We start from the raw sequence: 20,564 nt of genomic DNA, 5'->3' as shown, positions 1-20,564 counted from the left end.
ATTACATAGAACAATACAGATTCTTTTTTTTTTTTTTTAAAACAGATTCTTGCCTATTCTTTATGTCAGTGTTTAAGAACAGAGACAAGAAGATAGATTTGAGTTCCTCAGAAGATATTAGAAAGTGAAGACAGTAACAAATGGATAATGGTTTCAAAAAAAATTAAAGACAAGTCTTTGTGGAAAATGAAATTGGACTTTAAGATTGGAATGCCTTAGATGATACAGAAATTTTTAAGATAGTCTAAATGATTGTGTCTAAAAATTGTTTTTTTCATAGTATAAATCTCATAGGAGAGATCATTGGGCAAAATTTTTGCTGTTTTTGGTTTTAAAAGCTATTTCCAAAAGCTCAAGTCAAATGCTACTCCACTGCTGTTTACATAGAAGAGTATCTACTATGCATTTGCCTCAATGCTGCCATCTGGTGATTATTATGAAGATCTCAGCATGGTGCTTAAGGCACCCTCAGGCAACAGATGACAAAAGGTGCAGTCTAAGTGCCTGCTACCACAAGTCTCGCCCCCTACTTTGGAGAAATTGAATGGAAGTGGGTTCCTGTGGCAGAAATTTTAAATTTAGTTATTGAGTCCATGAAATTACTTTGTGAGATTGCTTTGTAAACAGAGCATTTATATATTATTAAGATGCACACATCTTTATCAGGCTCCTGCAAACTCATTGCTCTAAGATAGTATTTTTATTATTATTTCTGGTTCTACAGGGTAGTTTAATTAAGGTATTGAGCACTTATTGGATGCATACTGTATGTTAGGCACTATTCTTACTGGGTTAGGACCATATAAATACACAATTACCTCTCTGACCCATCTTCTGTTGCTCTCTCCCTCTTACATTCTACACTAGCTAGAATAACTAACTAATAATAATACTAATAATAATTATAACTAACTAGTTAGGTTAGTACTATTCACGGTACTGGGAATACAGTCCTCAACAAACAGATGGAAATGAACCTTATAGAGTTTATATTTAGTGGGAGACAGAGCACACAATATGTTAATTAGTGAAAAGGGTTCAGGGGAAGAAATAAAGCAAAGAAGGGGGATATAAATTCTTGTTGTTGGCAAGTTGTTTTGAAATGTTCGATGCAGTGGTCAAGGAAAGCCTTGCTAATGCTGAGAAAGGGACTTTTGATTAAAGATTGGAAAGATCTAGGGAAGAGCATTGCTGAGAGATGGTAAGCAAATGCAAAGGCCCTGTGATTGGAACGTGTGACTTGCTCTACCTAGCAAGGAAGCCAGTGTAGAATGTAAGAGGGAGAGAGCTGTAGAAGATGGGTCAGAGAGGTAATTGGGTATTTATATGTGGGGGTGCAGATCACATGGGGCCTTGTAGTTCATTTGGCGTTGAATGTAGGGTGAAAACCACTGGACTGCATGGAGGATTTGGGGCAGCCCAGTGACGTGCTCTGATTTACCTTTTAACAGGTTTACTCTTGCTCCTGTGTTTAATGTTGTGTAAAGTCGTTTGCTACAAACTTTTTTTCTTGTTTTATTAGCTGTAGGAACAGGTTCACTTTATATAGATAGGAAAACAGTAAGCTATAAGACTATGCTTGGACAGGACTGGAACAGTGGTTATATGGCATGTTGTATATCTCTACACAGGTTTTTAAAAACTGTATTCATAAGTTACCAGTTGTTATTATATCTCTGTGATAGAGGAAAAATTGAAATCAGCTTGTAGAGTTTCACTTGGAAAATGTTAACGAAAGTCTCTTCACTGCCCTAAGAATCACCCTAGTACATTTCAGGTTCAAATCTTACAGTGAACCCAATGTAGTTTTAGCCCTTTCTGACTTACTGTCCTGCTCATTAATATTTTGGGAATAAAAATGATCTGGAGTTGGAATTTTTTATGCACCTAACAGAATTTAGGCACATTCTAAAACAAATCACACAATTACTGATTAGGTGTGCTGTTTGATCAGAGAAAAACTCATAGGTTTGTATTGTAAGCTAGATGATTTATTTAAGTCACTTTTTTTTGGTTTGTAATCTTAACAGCTAAAATGACTAATCCTCGGAGTATTATTATTCTTTCCCAAATTGCACTTTAAAAAATACCCTGAAATTATCAATATATAATTATTGCTAGTAGTAGTATATTTCTGTGGATTCATTTTTGTTTTGGTAGCTGAAAAATTTATCATTTTTGTGCTTGGTTCTTTGATGCCAAAGAGTAAACATCTTCAGTGTGAAATGTTTAGGTTAACGATGTTATAGTTGTGGTGCCCTATGTTACTGAAAACATCCTATGTAATTTGCGTCTGTTTGAATTAAAGTCTATATTTGACTTAACATATATTTTTTCAGCCTGATTTTCACTCTGGAACTATCAATACTGAATCACTAAATGATACCTGAAACTAGTATTACACATTGTATGTTAACTGTCTGAAATTTAAATAAAAACGTAAAAAAAATCAATACTATTAAAACTTAGGTAAGGTTAAAAAAAAACAACTTAGGTAAGGTTGTCATTAGCATGTTGTTTTATATAGTGGGTAGGCAAGGTTTAATAGGACTGTGGTCATTTGATAAGTATCATAATAATTGAGTTAGACTGTCTACACAGGTCTAAGTGACGAGGCAGCCAGTTTGTGTAAATTGCTGCCCTTCTCCCCTCAGCAGCTTCAATGAACAGATTTAAATGACCTTAGTTGTTTTGTTTTGGAATAGAAAAAAATCTGGCAATATGAAGCATTGATTGTATGTAGAAATATTAACAGCAGTAATGTTACAGAGAATATATGGGAATATATAGGGACAGTTTTGCTAAGGATTTCTTAAGTACGATTTTAAATAACATTTTCTGCCATTGGGAACTTTATTTTAGTTCCAGGTGATAAGGATGCGTATTTGAAAACCGATTACTACATAGTTTTAATTTTTGAAGACTGCATTTCCTATGCTGGAGAATAACAATAATTTGTTTTTCAGACTTTCTCTTTTCTTCATTTTGTATGTTGGCTTCCTTAAGTGTGATCTGATCTATCCCTGAAAGTAGCAGTAGATTAAGCAAGCACTTGCTGTTACTAATGTATGTTATTTATGGTAACTGAGTTTGAATTGTAATACAGTCCTGTTCTGCCCTTTTGTAGCAGCAGCAGCAGCAGCTGCTAGATACTAGGTTTTGTTTTTTTGTTTTTTAAGATTTTATTTACTTGACAGAGCAAAGCAAAGGGAATGTCAGGGAGAGGGAGAAGCCAGCTCCCACCCAGCAAGAGGGCTCATCCCAGAACCCCAAGGTCATGACCTGAGCTGAAGGCAGATGCTTAATTGACTGAGCCACCACTGAGGCCCTGCCTTTTAGTTTCTTACTATAATGTAGGCTTCTCCATCTCCACCACAACTGCAGGTTACATAGGATTCTTTATCTGAACATAACTTATTCCTTTTTTTTTTTTTAAGATTGATTTATTTATTTGAGGGGCAGAGGGAGAGAGAATTTTTTTTTAAAGATTTTTATTTATTCATTTGACAGAGATCACAAGTAGACAGAGAGGCTGGCAGTGGGGTGGTGGAGAGAGCAGGCTCCCCTCTGAGCAGAGAGCCCGGGGCTCAATCCCAGGACCCTGAGATCATGACCTGAGCTGAAGACAGAGGCTTTAACCTGCTGAGCCACCCAGGTGCGCGCCCACCGCCCCCTTTTTTAGAGATTAGGAGAGAGAATCTTAAGCAGACTCCCCACTGAGTTTGGAGCCCAGTATCAGGCTCTGTCGCATGAGTCTGAGATCATGACCAGACACTTAACTGACTGAGCCATCAAGGCACCACCCCAACTTGTTCCTTTTTAGCCAGACTGCTAAAGTAATATAATGTACTAAATGTGTGTGAAAGTGGTACCGCTAGTTTAGCACTAGTACATCATTATGTGGAATTATATCCGTATCCTACTAGTAGAGCTGCTTTTCCATTTTCATACCTATTTTAAAAAGAGGGTGAGGTGGGGAGAGACCAAAGAAGAGTGAAAACATTCCTTGGTCTTCACTGCCTCTAAGATGATTTTTCTTCCTTTACTGAATAAATTCTTCAGATTTGAAGTTCTTCCCATCTACTAATACCATGATCTCTGCTTTTTTTAAAGTATGTGCTGGGTTTCTGTCATTTACCAGTGTTTTCTCTAAAACTTCAGAAAAATTTTTGTTAAGCTTTCCTATTTTGGGGCACAGTCATCATTTTTACTGACTTGAACACATTTATATGATTTTTCTAAAATCATGCTCTCCCAACTTCTTGGCTGCTTAATTTATTATCTTTAATTTTACTTTTCTCTGTAGTCAGAGTGTAAAGTCTATGAAAGTTGGGGCTTTAGCTGCCTTTTTCATGACTCTTCCCTCAAACTTCTATAGTAGTGCTAACTAAATATTAAAGAATTCATGCACATTTACGATTTGAAGTTTCCTTTGTTAGCTAAGACTTTATACTTTGGAAATCACAAATTCTAAAGTTTCACTGTGGACTCCAGTCTTCAGTCCTTTTACTTCCTACTGGACCTTTATTTTCAGTTTATCAGGATTCCCTTGGTACCTTAACTTCAGATACTTTTTGTAAGACCCCTTCTACTTATGATGTCCAGTCTCAACTTTGTGGCCCACCATTTTAGTTGATCTTTCTGGAACAGTGCAGCACTCTGACCTCTGTAGTAGGCTCCCCAAAACTTAACAGCCTACTGTTCATCTGAAGCCTTACCCATAACATAAACATAATTAATACATATTTTGTATGTTATAGTATTAATATACTTTATTCTTATAATTAAGTATGCTAGAGAAACAGAAATCTTACTAAGAAAATCATAGAGAAGATAAAATACACTTGCAGTAGTATACTGTAAAAAATCTATAAGTGGACCTGGGTAGTTTAAACTGATGTTGTTCAAAGGTTGACTGTTTGCATTTGCATTCTAGTGGACTTCACTCTTGGGTTTGTCTCCTCAATGTACAGCTCTCTGATTTTGTCAGTCCAAGGCTTCAGAGATGCTAAGGAAAGTTGTATAACCATTTTGGTTGGAAAAACTACAAATAGAACTCTCCAATATTAGCCATATGGTTAAGGCTGATTGACAGTTTTATTTTCCATCACTAATTGATTCTCTTTCACTTCCACACAGAGACGTCCAGATTTTTTTTGCTCTCTGTAAATACCCAAACCCATACCTATCTACTTCAGTTTAAGCAAGTAATACTGTCTTCTGTTTTAGTGAAGAGATGGAGGCCTTGACAAGTGCATTGACTTTTCTCTCTTCTGTTTTGAATTTATTCTCTGTTAATACACATTTTTTCTGATTGTTTCTTACCTGAAAAATGCGTATCCACCTTCCATTATGATAGGGGGTGTTTTTTGTTATCTTTGTTCTTGGACCCAGTCTATCTCACCTGTCAGTTTTCTCAGTCAGCACTTTTTTGTGCTGTATATATCCAATTCCTGCCCCCCTTTTGGCAGGTGATTTTTATTTCCTATTTTCCAGAAATAATAAGGCTGTCAGAAATAAGCACCCTCAACATTTCCCTTTCCCTTTCCCTTTTCTCTCCTACAAAAAAAAAAAAAAGGCATCTACATCATCCTATACTATAAAGTCCCTTTATCTTTGCTTTAAAATGCATCCTTTTTTCTAAAACCAGTGTTACCCAGTAGAACTTTCTATAATGATGGTATTGTTCTATATTTGTGTTGTCCAGTACCATAATCACTAGCCACATGTGAATGTTGAGTACTTGAAAGGTAGCTAGTGCGACGGAGGAATTACATCTGTTTTTTTTTTTTTTTTCCAAGTTTAAATAGCCATGTGTTTTAGTGGTCACCATATTGAGCAGTGCAGCTTTAAACCTTATTATATAATATGTTCCTGTTATTTCTTTTTTCTTGAATCTCTTTGACCATGTCTGTCTTCTCTTCCACATTTAAATAGGTTTAGTCTTTCTCATCTTAAATACCTAGAACACATCAAAACCCATTGCCATTTTTTAAAGCTATCTTCTGTCTGCTCTCTTTCCTTTCATGGCAGTTTGTTGGTTCCTGTGAGTTTAGTTCTTACCCTGTCATTGAAAAAGGCGCACTGTTAGTGACATTTCCAGTTGTTGCTTAGTTGTACAATCCAGTAGATAGTTTATTTTCCCAACATTGATTGTTGGTTGCTCTCTGTGTCTCGTAATTTTTGTGTCATCACTTCCTCTTGGTTCTGTTTTCCCTCAGAACCTTTGGTTCAGGTTAATATCTTGTCTTCACTAGTTGTTTCTTGTCCCTTCCCCTTCACCCCCGATGCTTCTAAATGTTGATATTCTTCTATCTTAGATTTTATCTCACTTCTTCACTCTCCTCCCCTTGTTCTCTGTCCGTTACTACAGCTTCACTCCTGCTTCTCACTGGGTGCTGTCAGCATGTTGCTGTCTTTTAAATCTCTCCAGCCTGTTCTTTCTTCTAAGTTCCAAACTGCAATGTCCAAGTCACTGTTGGTATTTCTTTCAGAATATTCCAGAGGTAACATTGTCCTCCTCTATAGATGTTCATTAGTTTATGTTTGACAACTCTAATTAAAACAAGCATACAGAAAAGTGCACAGATTATAAGTATGTACCTTAAATATTATTAACTTCCTTGAAAACACCATGCAGGTCAATAAAAAGAACATTACCAGCACCTCAGAAGTCCCTTTCCAATTCACTACCTCTTCCTTTCTCTCTAAAGATAACTGCTGTCTCAACTTGCGGTAATGTAGAACTGTTTTTGAACTTTACATAAGTAAGATGATATACTATGTATTCTTCCATATCTGTTCTCTCATTCAGTATTTTTGTGATAGTAATACAAGTTGTTGACTGTAATTTGTTTATATTCATTACAGTTCAATATTCTACTGTATGGATATAACACAATTTATCTGTGCACCCATTGCTGGTTATTTGGGTAATTTTTGTTTGAGTAAATTTTATGAATAATGCTGTTCTGATCATGTTTGTGTATGTTTTATTGTATATATGTGTGTGTACTTCATTTGATGGATATATAGCAAGGAGTGAAGTGCTGGGTCATATGATATGCCTGTGTTTAATTTTAGTAGTTTTCAGATTAGTTTTGTCAATTTATATTCTTGTCAGCAGTGTAAGAGTTCTGTTGTTCTACTTTCTTAACAGCATTACTATTGCCAGGCTTTATAGAATTCTAGCCGTTCTTGGAGATCTGCTTCCTTGATGGTTAATGAGGTTGAGCATCGTTTCTTATGTTCATTGGCCATTTATATATTATTCACGTATTTGCTGTTTTGAAGTGCCTTTTGAAGTTTTTTTGCCTACCTTTTTATTGAATTGTCTGTCTTCTCCATACTGATATGTAAGAGTTCAGTGTATATTCTGGATATAAGCCATTTGTTAGTTAAATATGCTGTTAATAGCTTCCATTTAGTGGCTTGCCTGTTCACCGAGAGAGCTTGCTTATTTGCAGTTTCTACTTCTCAATGAAGTCTTTCCTGACTTTACTCCCCTGTTCTTTTTCATATCCCCCCCCCCAATTTTATTTAAATTCTAGTTGGGAAATGATGTGGCAGTCTTTACCAGAATCACAATTATTAAGTCAACTTCCAGCGGTTCATCTCTCATTTAATCTCTTGGCTGAGGAATACTGTTGATTTGCTTGTGTTGGACATTATTGATATACCATCCAACTCTCTCAGTAATCCATTTTCCTTCCTAGGCAGTTTCCTCTAACAGCCACTTCAATATTTGTATTCTGACCTTAGGTCTCTTCTTTCTACCTGTTCTCCATGGGAGAACTCATCAACTTTGAAGGTCTTAGCCATTTTGTAGGTATATGATTTCTAGATTTTCATTTCCAGACTAACCTTTCTCTTGAACTTCAGATCCCTGTATTGTAAAGTTGATGGACATTGCTACATGGATGCTCCATAGGTATTTTAAGCTCACTAAGTCCCAAACTGAGCTCATTCCATTCCTCCCAAGCTGGAATTGTGTATTTTGTTTGAACACCCCATCAGTGGGTCTCCCTGTTTAAATACCTCCAGAAGAACTTAAGTCTGGGAAACCTTCTGACACACTTTTCTCCTGCTCGATTCCCTCCCTCTCTTGTTTCTTGTTGTAACCCTTCCATCATGGTAGTGATGGACATTTTATCTGTGTTCTCCAGTGGAGTAAAAAAATCTTGAGGACTTTATATCTCTGTCCCACATAAATGGTTGAGATTTGACTGAGAGTGCCTCCAACTAAACACACCCAACATCAAACTTCATATTTCTTTGTTTTTCTCCTGCTTTTCTTCTTGCAGATAACTTAACGGTTCACACCATCTTTTCATTAAGTCAGTCATATATAGTTAACTCATTTTCTTCTCTGTCATCTTCCATAGGTAGTTGGTCTCTAAGTCCATAGCTATTTTTTTATGTTCCTGGTTTGTTTTTTCTTTCATAATCTTTGGTTCAGGTTAATATCGTGTCTTCACCAGACTATTGTAGTCATTGTTTAAATGTTCTACGTGTCTTTAGGTTTCCCCCCATTTTTCTTTGATATTGCTACTGAATTTTTTTTTTTCAAATACAGGTGATCATCTTTTGATTCAATAGCCTTCTATTGTTCTCTTCCTGTGGGATAAAGTCCAGCTTCTTTGTAAGACATTCAGAAGCAATCTTCACAATCTGATGTATCTGCACCCCCATAGTTATCACAGAAACCAGATCCTTTAAGCACTGGCTTTAGCAGACTGCACACCTAAGTTCGTCTTGTTTATTCTACATATACTGCCTTTCTCTTCATCCTGTGTGCTGTAGAGGAACATAGAAACCTAGGTTTCAACCCAGTTTTAACAGTTATTATCAGTTGTGCGTGGACAAACCTCTTAAGATCCCATAGCATAGTACTAGTACTTAATACGTGTTATCTTCTTCTTTCAACCCTTCTCCAAACCACAACTGACATTTCTTTCTCATTTTTGTACAGAGCATTTCCTGTTTGCCTCTTTAGCACCTAACGTCCATCACTTTATGTGGTGCTTATTTATGCACATTCGTCACTTCTCCTTTGTGACATCACGTTTTAAGGACTGAGACTGTGATTTCTTATGCTTAATTCAGTTGAAATTTTTAACCCTAGATGAAGGATTTGCTTTGTTTAATACATACTGTGTCATTTAGTTTCTAAGTGACCAATATAGTTGAGATAATGATTTTTTTGGACCAAAGTTGTCACTACAAGGACTGGTTGTAAAGGTCCAGCCAAAGCAGGCTCTGTAGAAACTCGCTTACTAAAGAAAAACAAAAAACAAAACAAAAAACTCCCTTACTTAGTTGGAGATTTAGGAGCATGGTAACAGTTGTCTTAAGGTTATGTATAAACTCTCATAGGAATTTAAAACTGTAATTTTAATGTCTTTGTATTAATACTAAAAGAAAGTACTCATACCTGAGTGAACTGTTTTTATCTTTATAGCCTGTTGCTGAACCAATCCCCATCTGTAGTTTCTGTCTTGGTACAAAAGAACAAAACCGAGAAAAGAAGCCGGAGGAACTCATCTCCTGTGCTGACTGTGGCAACAGTGGTATGTAATCCCCTGGATTCCTTCTGAACATGTATGGTCGGTCAAGAGGGAGGTGTATTTAACTGAGATGGTATCCTTGAGCCTTATAAAACTAATACTTTAATTTGATTCTGGTTTAAGGTAACTGAGATGAGCTTCTAGACAAGGGAGGGATTTAAATGTAATAGTTGAAATGTTTTATTCAGTTAATTTAAATCAGGGCTTAGTCTTTTTGTTTGTTTTTTATAAAACTCTTTCCATAGATTATTTTTTCCTGTTGATCTTTATATTTGACTGTCAAACATCTGTTCAAATCACAGCAATCAGTTTGAAATTATTGCCGGTTTCTTTAATAATCACTACTTATTTTTCTTGATTTATGCATCAGGCTTTATGAATAGAGCCAGGATGATAAGGATTTGTTTTTCTTGATAGAAACTTACATATTCACACTGGGAAATGGAATGTTGACACTGCAATTTAGTGAGCTCTGTGAAATCCTGGGCTCTAAAAACAGTTTTGCAAAGACTCTCCTGGTTTGTTAATTCCAGAGATATTCTTGGTCTGCAATTTCAGAACTTACAAGTTTTTTTAGGAAGGCCATATTAGTAAACCAACATTATACATTATCTTTGATCATTGGCTTAATTTTCAGTGTTTTATACTGTAACAGTCATGATTTAGTTGAGAAACCAGAAACCACTCTAGATAATTCAAGAGGAAGGAAATTTAATACCAGGACCAGATGTTTGTGAAATTATTAGAAGGGTTGAAGAGGAAAGCTCTAAGCTGGGATTTAAGGACTGATTCTGGAGTATCACAGAACTGATCCACCAGGAGAGTCACTTACATCTGCCTCCATTTGGAAGAGGTGGAAGCAGGAGGCTGCTGGAGGACTTTAGCTGAATTTGGATATTGAAAGGCTGAATTTGGCCAACATCACAATTACCTCTGGATAGCCATAAAGGTGAAGAGTGGATGGGTATTGGCATTTTCATGACTTTATCGTTAGAAAACAGTACCAAGAGAAAAGTGGTCTTTGTTTCACTTCTCCTTTTCAAAAAATCACTCAGTACATATAGCTGGTAGAATTTAATTCATATCTAGAGCCTAGCTGCAAAGGAATCTAGGAAGTATACAGCTTTCAGGTTTTTGGTTTTTATTTACAGAAGGTTTTTGAAGGCAGCAGCAAGATATCTTGAGTGGTAGGTGACCATATCCAGCATAATATCACAAACCAAAATGAACTCCTGGGTGGATTTTACAGTTAAATATAAACCATAAAATCATAAAATATTGGACAAAAATATAGTGACATATCCTACATTGCAGTGATTTCCGAATTATTTTCGTAGAAGAACCCTTAAAAAATGATGTGGGACCCCAAGTATATGAAACAGATAAAAATAGGTCTGCTCCTGGTGAGGTGGGAATAAAATGGGGTGAGGGGGCGAGAGAGTTGGGTGATAGCCCTGCCTTGTAAATCATGTTATATTTGAGGTGGTCTCTGAGTTCTTTGCAATTTGAAAACAATAGAGGAAACTTTTGAAGAACTGTAGAATGAATAACCATTGGTTATCTGTTGCTTTAGAAATAAACAACTCCAAAATGTAGCAGCTAAAAAAGCAACATTTTAAAATTCATGTTCCTGTTGATCATGAATTTGGGAGTGGCTTACCTGAGTGGTTTTGACTTAGTGATCCTTAGTGAGGTTGCAGTCAAGATTTTAACTGGCCCTCAGTTATCTGAAGGTTTCCATTCCATGATGACTGACTTACCTGGCTGGCAACTTCATGCTGCCTGTTGACAGGGAGCCTTAGTTCTTTGCCAGGCGGACTTCTTCATAGGGCTGCATGTGTACCCACGGCATGACAGCTGGATTCCCCTAAGCAGGAATCTGAGAGAGAGAGAGAGCAAGGTGGTACCTATAATATCTTTTATTACCTAGCCTTAGACTGTCATTACAGCACACAGATCGGCCCTATTTAGTGTGGGAGGGAACTGTACAAGGTGTCAATTGGTATTCTTTCAGGAGGCAAGAATGTTTGGAGGGCAGCGGGACCTGGCTATTACAGTAGCCACGGAAGAAGACTATGGATAGAGTCAAATATATGACAGTTGGTAACTTCCCAGACTGAGAACTAAAATACCCCAAATTTTAAAAAAAATTTAAAAATTGGGGAAAATAATTGCATTAACTATGGTAAAGGGGCAAATGATATAAAGTGTGAAGAGCATGTTTACATTTCCAGCACAAAGTCCAAAGGGCAGAGCCTACGAACAAGTAGTTTATATGAGAGAGTTAATTGTTGAACATACTAAGAAAACATTTTACCCAAGTAATAATAAGCATGCATACCAGTGCAGCATTGGAGTATCATTTTATAGCTTTGATAATAATAAAATTTGAACAGTAAGAGAACCCAGATCTAGAGCTGATGAAATTGTGATAAAACATTTGTACTTTGCTGGTAGCACTAGATATTTTATCAGAGGATTTGGAAACGTGTTTGGCAGTACATATCTGCTTCTCAAGCCACAGAAATGTTTTTTTCATCTTACCAACCCCACTTTCAGGAATTTATTTTAAGGAATTAATCTAAAAGAAAGAAATTCACTGTAGTGTTCTATTACGAGTAATAGTTTAAATAGTTAACAATAGGGAAATGGCCATGTAGGTTACAGGGTATCAACTCAATGGAATTACTCAGTTTAAGGAATATATATACAATGTTTACTTGACTAAACGGATGAAGAAAAGCAAAACAAAACTGTGCATACCTTATAATTAAAGCTGCGCAAGGGATTTTAGCAAGTCCATAAAGGAAAAGTAGAACAGGAAATGGCTAATCTAGGAAGAAGAGATTATGAATGAGATTTTTACGCTTTCTCATTTTCCTTTAATGTCAGTGATGTTTTGATAATAAACTTCATAGCATCTCATAGAAGAGAAGCTTACTTAGGAATAGAAAAGAAGGAAGAGAAAATAATTTAACTAGCCCTTTCTCTCACCAAAGAAAAATAAACGTAACCAACTTTTAGAGGAAACGGACAAATCTTTTCAGAGTGAGGGCAGATTTTCCTTCTTAAAATTCTGATAATTAAATGGATACTAGCTTTTAGAAGAGGAAACTTTTTTTTCCTGTTACTGTTAATTCTGATCACAATAGAAATATTGCTTAGGTTTTAGTTTTTAGCCAAAGTAAACTCACTTTTAATGATCAGATTTAGCAAAAATATATTTTGATTATAAATATAATGTTATTTTAAAAATTGAGAGTACAGAAAGGATTGAAGTGAAAGGCAAAATCTCCTTCAAAATGTTTATAACTTCATATCCTAGAATATTACAGTTGCAAACAGGTTTTGTGTTTCCTTTCAGAAATGGCCTAGGCATACTATGTTACGTATTGGTATACATATAAGCATGTGTACTCAAATAATGCTTTAATGCAGGCTTAATGAATGCTAGGAGTTTGTCAGGTTTTCTATAATCACATTGGGGTGGCGGTGGTTTACTGAGTACTGTTTAGCATCACTAAAACTGAATAGGAGTGCCAGGTCTTGATGAGACATGTCTGACAAGCTTCCAAGAGCATCTTTTTTTTGATACATATTTTGATTTAAGGTAATTGCCTTTCTGTACATCATTTCTTTAATACAGAATGGTCATTGATTATTTCATTTGAGAATTTTCCCCTCTTACTAGGTCATCCATCCTGTTTAAAGTTTTCCCCTGAACTAACGGTTAGAGTGAAGGCCTTACGGTGGCAGTGCATTGAGTGTAAAACGTGCAGCTCCTGTCGAGATCAAGGCAAAAATGCAGTGAGTATCTTTGCCTTACAACGTGAATATTTCACTTAGAAGTCGAATGTACAACTGGTGTTTTCCTCTAGGTATTGTTGGCTATTTTTCGGTCACCTGGTCCCGCAGAATTTGAAACAGGAGTCTCATTAACTACACATCATTAGTTTAGAATACGTACTCTTTGAGACTTGGATTCTTTCTAGGTGATTTCTAAAGCACCTTAATTGTATGTTTGCAGAAATACTCCTTTTTAAAAAAAAATTTTTTATTTGACAGAGAGACAGTGAGAGAGGAACACAAGCAGGGGGAGTGGGAGAGGGAGAAGCAGGCTTCTGAGCAGGGAGCCTGATTCCATGCCAGACTCAATCCCAGGACCCTGGGATTATGACCTGAGTGGAAGCCAAACTCTTAGTGACTAAGCCACCCAGGCGTCCCTAAAGAAATACTCCTGCGATTTGTTTGAGTAGTGTGGAGTCACTCACTTAGCAGTGGTCAGTTAGTATATTAACTACAAATCATCCTTTTCTCTTTTCCATTAGAAAACTAAAGTTAGCTTATATCTGGTTACTGGATAAACTTGAAAGTTATGAAACTGTAGTTCTTTATTAAAGGTTGGTTGAAGCAAAACTTGTGGTAACTCAGACTTGTCCATTTACTCAGTTGATACAAATTAAGGAAACTTTTACTATTACAGTAGTTCATCTCCTTTATGAGATCATTGAAGCTTTCTAGGTTTTATGAAGTTATGATCCTCACATGCTTTTGTTTCATAAGTTTAAGCAAAACTGTCCTATCAATTTTTTAGGATAACATGCTCTTTTGTGATTCCTGTGACCGGGGTTTTCACATGGAGTGTTGTGATCCACCACTCACCCGGATGCCAAAAGGTGAGAAATACTTTCTGAAATCAGACTCGCAATATAAAGGGCATGTTAGTGAAAGCACCTTTTACCTACTTTGATAGATGAAAGAATGATTTTTCATCTTTCTGTTTGGGATTGTTTAAGCAGGAAGAGTGCTGTCACCTTAAAGGTGGGATAGTCTGTTGAGACATCCTAAAGGTGGCACAGTCTGTTGAGATATCCTAACATACTTATGTGTATGGATTTATTATTTTCCTCTATTTCTCTATTTTCAGTTTTTAAGTACCCATGGAGAGCAAAGTAGTTCATTTATTAATATTTGCCAGTCTTATAGCTAGAGGACAAAGTACTTGCCTTTTGTAATATTTTGAAATACCTCTTTCTGTAAAGGAAGAAATGAAGTTGTACTAGATCGTGTTGATTATATCAGTGTCAATTATTACACTGTTCATCACCTTTGAAAGGCCTAGAGTTGTTAGTCTCTGGTTTAGTCAAAACTCAAAAAAATGTTTTAATAAAATAATTTGTAGACAAATAATATTTGTGACCTAACTCATAAAAGTAGAGCTTAATGTTATCCTGTTTTTTTGACTCCTGCTCCTTGAAAGTTATATTTGGTTGGAATACAACTGCCTGTCGGTTGAGCTTCCGTCTTACTATATGCTTAGATTTTCTCTAAAAAAAAAAAAAAGTTCAGGTGGACTCTCCTGCTTTTGCCTTATCACAAATTCCATTTTTAACTCTGATTTTGTGACTTGCTAGGTTTCTTAAATAAACCGCTTATAGGATATTTGATAATTTTCTTCTTGAAAAAAATTTTCCCGCAGGTGGAAAGGAATTGAACCTTAGGTATAGTCAAGTTATTTCACTTAGGATCCTACTTGAGTCCCTATTATGTCATTCTGTTGGTTGTTACCTTTTGAAAAGTCTTAGATTTATATGTACTGGAAGAATAAATTCCCCCTTTCCTACCTGGTCAAAAGGCCTTCTGAGAATCCTTCAAGATAAAGATTTTCTTAGGACTTCATTCCTGTGTATAGTGCCTACAAAAAAGTTTCATTGTAGCTTAAAACAGGAATCATTTTATTTTGAAGTAATTGCAGACTTAACCGAAAAGTAGCAAAAATATTGCAGCCATCACCAGCTTCTTCCAATGTTAACATCTTATAAAACCATAGTACAATTACTGAAACCAGGAAACTGATATTGATATGATACAGTTAACTAATCTGTAGACCTTATTTGAATTTGTGGTCCAGAATCCAGTCCTGGATTTCACATTGCATTTAATTGTCATATTTCCTTAGTCTCTTCCAGTCTGAATTACTTCTGTAAATTGTCTTTCCTGACCTTGACACTTTTGAAGCAGCTGGTCAGCTATTTTATTTTATTTTTAAATATTTTATTTATTTATTTGACAGAGATCACAAGTAGGCAGAGAGGCAGGCAGAGAGAGAGGAGGAAGCAGGCTCCCTGCTGAGGAGAGAGCCTCATGCGGGGCTCGATCTGAGGACCCTGGGATCATGACCTGAGCTGAAGGCAGAGGCTTTAACCCACTGAGCCACCCAGGCGCCCCTGGTCAGCTATTTTATAGAAAGTCCTTAAATTTGGGTTTGTCTGTTTCTTTATCATGATTAAACTAAGATTCCGAAGTTTGATAAGAACATCACAGAAGTGATATTGTACGCTTCTTAGTGTGTTGTAGTGTGGTGTATAGTATGAATATGTCTTATTACTGGTAATGTTAACTGTGATCATTTGATTACTGTAGAAACCTAACCTTTAAGTTATTCTTTTCCCTCATTGTACTAACTTTAGCATCCATCAGTGATTCTTGTTTGCACTAATTTTACTTTGGTGTTTACATGATGATGGTTTTTTTGCTTCCATCATCCCTTCTGCATTTATTAATTGGAAATCTGCTATAAGGAAGAGATCGCTTTTCCCATTTATTTATTTGTCAATTGTATTATTCATGGCCTCATGGAATTTTATTTATTCAATGGGTTATAATCCATTGATGTGATTATTTCTTTTCTTGCTCAGAATGACCCAGATTTGGCTATTGGGAGCTCTTTCAGGTTGGCTTCTGGGTCCTTATGACATGCCTTCCTCATCTTTTGAGCACTTCTCCATTTTCTGGGACTGTAAGATGCTCCAGGTTATCAGGTATTTTCCTTGGTCCAGTCCTGGGATCAGTTATTACTCCATGGAAGCCTGGCTTCTTTTCTTATAGAATAGTAATTGGAAACTAATATCAGAGTGCCAGGGGTAGGCAGGGCTTTTTAACTTTTTAACTTCAACCATATGTGGGCTTCAGGATACTTCTGAGTCTTTTCCATTTGTTTGTAGAATTTTGTGTATATATGTTTCTGTGTTTATTTTTCTAAGGGGCTTCCATCAGATTTTTAAATAGGAGTCCTTGACCTAAGAGAAGTTAAGAACTCCTCAAGTATCTCAGCTCTTTCTGTGCGTATCTGTGTCTGTTGTGCTTTATGTGGAATATTATTTTTTTTATAGGCATGTGGATATGTCAGATATGTCGACCTAGGAAAAAAGGACGGAAACTTCTACAGAAGAAGGCAGCACAGATAAAGCGGCGCTATGCTAACCCAATAGGACGTCCGAAAAACAGGTTAAAGAAACAAAACACGGTGTAAGTTGTACTTGTGGCAAGGTGAGGGGAGAAAAGGATAGGGTCTTCTCTCTAGTGTAGGAGTCACTTGTTTGCATTGTGAAAAAAATCTTGGTTGTTACAACTGGCACTTTATAAAGTAATAATAATGGCTATACTTAACTGAACTGTGCAGTAAAGTGCCAAGTTAGAATAAAGTCCCAAGTGCCTTACACTGTGTTACTCATTTAATGTTCCCAACAACCAAATGAAGTGGTATTGCTGTTACTCTTACTTTTCGAAGGAAACAATTACTACATAGAAAGATTAACTTGCACAGTTTATAGTAAGTGTTGCACTGGGATTAAAACCCACAAGTAGTTTGGCACCAATGTCTAACTCTTAAATACTGCCTTATACTGCTGCTCTTATGTAAACAAGAAAGAAAAATTATTATAGCATTTCATAGATTCCTCTCCTGATGTGGTCTCAGTAGTTTATATTGTATGTACAAATCACTGGATAACTTTTGCTATTGCGGTCATAGCCAAGTCCCCTAACTATGTCTTGATCTAAAATAAAATAATGTGTTTTTCATCTGGAAAACTAGGAAACTGGGCTATGTCTGGAGGATATGGGGCAAGATTCAGTAGCTAACTCTTTTATTTATTTATTTTTTGGAGTGTCTATGGTAATTCCCTTTTGATGATTTGTAAGATATCTTAAAATGTAAATCTGTATTCTTTTTTTTTTTTTTTTTAACCCAACTTTTCTATACTTTAGACTGTCTTGAAGATAATAACTGAAAGGAATGGGCACTAGCAGCTTGAAATATACAGTACCAGTATTGTAGTTCATATTTTACATCTTAAATCAGGCTTTAATTTTTCTATAAGATGATCTTTTGATTACCGAGTTTCAGAGAGTAACCCATCCTTGTGTTTAGAGGTAAAAGTATAACTCTGAGTTGTTACAGAGATCATAGGACTTTATATCTGGAAGGGTCTTAATTGTTTTCTGGTCCAACTCTCATTTTATAGATGAAGACACTGGTGTTTAGACAGTGTGATTATTCTAAGGTGTACAGCTAAAAAGTGGCAAGAGTTATGACTTAAACATGCCTTCTGACTCCCAACCTTAGGATTCTTTTTGCTATAAAATACTAGACTTTTCAGAAATCTATTTCTGATAACAATATTACTTCTCATTTCTCTAATACTTATGGTTTATAGAATATTCTTGACAATATAGTTTTTTAAAATAAAGCTGTAGCTTATTTACTAATTACATGTTTATATTAAATAGAAAACTTAAAAAGTTTTCCTTTTTAATAGTTATCCTTTTCCCTGTTTGATTTCTTTTTCCTTTCTTTCTTTCTTTTTTTTTTTTTTTTTAAAGATCAAAAGGTCCTTTTAGCAAAGTTCGGACTGGTCCAGGAAGGGGCCGGAAACGTAAAATCACCCTTTCCAGCCAATCAGCATCGTCATCAGAAGAAGGATATTTAGAGCGAATAGATGGCTTGGACTTCTGCAGAGATAGCAGTGTTCCCTTGAAGTTCAACAAGAAAACCAAAGGGCTCATCGATGGCCTTACCAAATTCTTCACCCCTTCTCCTGATGGGCGGAAACCTCGAGGGGAAGTGGTAGACTACTCTGAGCAATATAGAATCAGGAAAAAGGGCAACAGAAAATCGAGCACTTCAGATTGGCCCACAGGTAAAAGTTCACTTAGAAGCAGAATGTATTCCCAAAGTGTATTATTTGGAATAACACTAGTTATCTAGAATAGATTTATATTTGATTATTATCTATGGTATGGATTAAAAAATAAAGGTACTATTTAGATTAAAGTAAGGTGGTGACAATGGCAGGGATTGAGAGGCTGGAGATGAAATTGCAAGAATGGGCAAATAAGAGCTCCTAGTCAGAAGACGGTGTTTTTTCGTCTGTGGGTTGTTTGTTTGTTTGTTTGTTTTTTGGGTTTTTGTTTTGGTAGAATCACAAGGAATCTTCCTATGGAAGTTTTAGGTCTGACCTTAAATCAAGGATATCTTTACATTTCACAAGTTACAAAACAAATCATGTGGTGAGCATCATGATGCTTACTTTATTTCCAGAAGGAAATTGGAAAGTGTGTGGGTAGATAAAATGCTATTGACCTAAGTAAGCATAAAGAATAGACAAATATATGGGACGCCTGGGTGGCTCAGTTGGTTAAGCAGCTGCTTTCGGCTCAGGTCATGATCCCAGCGTCCTGGGATCGAGTTCCACATCGGGCTCCTTGCTCCGCAGGGAGCCTGCTTCTCCCTCTGACTCTGCCTTCCACTCTGTCTGCCTGTGCTCGCTCTCGCTCGCGCTCTCTCTCTGACAAATAAATAAATAAAATCTTTAAAAAAAAAAAAAAAAAGAATAGGCAAATATATATATGAGTATGATAAGATCATTGATTTTTCTACTTCAAATCATGGCAAATATAGTTGTAATATTTCATGAATTATACATTAAAAGAGAGGAAGAGAACTATAACTTCAGACCATTTACTTATGTATCAGGCTAACCTTCCTAGTTTTCATTTATTTATTTAAAATTCTGTTTATTGAAACTAAAAAACAAAAAAATAATTCACCCATTTCTCTTACCCTCTACCTCCCAGCTTTCTTCTGGCAAACCACCAATCTGTTCTCTGTATCTATGAGTTTGGTGTGTATGTGTGTGTGTATGTATGTATGTATGTAATTTATGCTAAATAATATCATATACCTACACCAGTTTCTTTAATCCCTTGATGCATTAGGTTATTTCCATATCTTGACTATTGTAGATAATGCTACAGCGAACATGGGGTGTATATATCTTTCCAAATGAATTTTTTGTGTTCTTTGGGTACATACCCAGAAGTGGACTTGCTGGATTATATGGCAGTTCTATTTTTAATTTTTTGAGGAACCTCTGTACTGTTTTCCATACTGGCTGCACCAATATACATTCCCACCAACAATGTACAGAGGTTCCCTTTTCTCCACATTCTCACCAACATTTTTAAGTTCTAGTCTTTTTGATAATAGCCATCCTGATGGATGTGAGGTGATACCTCCTTATGTTTTTGATTTGGATTTCACTGTTGATTAATGATGTACAGCATTTTTCACGTACCTGTGGCCCATTTTTATGCCTTTGTTGGGAAAATTTCTGTTCATATCTTCTGCCCATTTTGAAGTGGATTGTTTCTGTAGGTTTTTTTTTTTAATGGGGTTGGGAAGAGAGTGAGAGAACGTGCATGGGAGTGGGGAAGCAGACGGAGAGAGAGATTCTTAAGCAAGCTCCATGGCCAGCACAGAGCCCATCACAGGGCTGGATCTCACAACCCTGAGGTCTTGACCTGAGCTGAAATCAAGAGTCAGAGACTTAACCAACTGAGCCACCCGGGCATTACCTGGGTTGTTTGCTTTTTTGCTATTGAGTGGAATGAGTTCTTTGTATATTTTGGATGTTGACCCCTTATTGGATATATGATTTGTGAATATCTTCTTACATTCAGTAGGTTGCCTTTTTATTTTGCTGTTGGTTTCCTTTGCTCTGCAGAAACTTTTTAGTTTGTTATAGTCCCCCTTGTTTGGTTTGGCTTTTGTTGCTTTTGGTTTTGGTATCAGATTTTAAAAATGATTGTCAAAAATTATGTTAAGGAGATTACCACCTATGTTTTCTTTTAGGAGTTGTACAGTTTCAGGTTTTA

At 36.2% G+C, this 20,564-nt stretch overlaps 1 protein-coding gene across 3 annotated transcripts in view; it reads left to right on the top strand.

Moving 5' to 3' along the window:
* The window catches only part of KAT6A (lysine acetyltransferase 6A), a 112,526-nt gene that overhangs the window by 47,142 nt on the left and 44,820 nt on the right, over nucleotides 1–20,564 (top strand). For 2 of the 3 annotated variants that reach the window (XM_059384372.1, XM_059384373.1), the window contains 5 exons: nucleotides 9,461–9,569; nucleotides 13,258–13,373; nucleotides 14,161–14,242; nucleotides 16,739–16,874; nucleotides 18,231–18,547. In XM_059384372.1, the coding sequence (XP_059240355.1) occupies nucleotides 9,461–9,569; nucleotides 13,258–13,373; nucleotides 14,161–14,242; nucleotides 16,739–16,874; nucleotides 18,231–18,547 (760 nt within the window). The remainder of the gene's footprint in view (nucleotides 1–9,460; nucleotides 9,570–13,257; nucleotides 13,374–14,160; nucleotides 14,243–16,738; nucleotides 16,875–18,230; nucleotides 18,548–20,564) is intronic. The other variant, XM_059384374.1, reaches the window with a different exon arrangement.

The sequence above is a fragment of the Mustela nigripes genome, chromosome 18, assembly GCF_022355385.1.
Source record: "Mustela nigripes isolate SB6536 chromosome 18, MUSNIG.SB6536, whole genome shotgun sequence".
NCBI classification, from domain to species: Eukaryota; Metazoa; Chordata; class Mammalia; order Carnivora; family Mustelidae; genus Mustela; species Mustela nigripes.
This window is presented reverse-complemented; position numbering and strand designations above follow the sequence as displayed.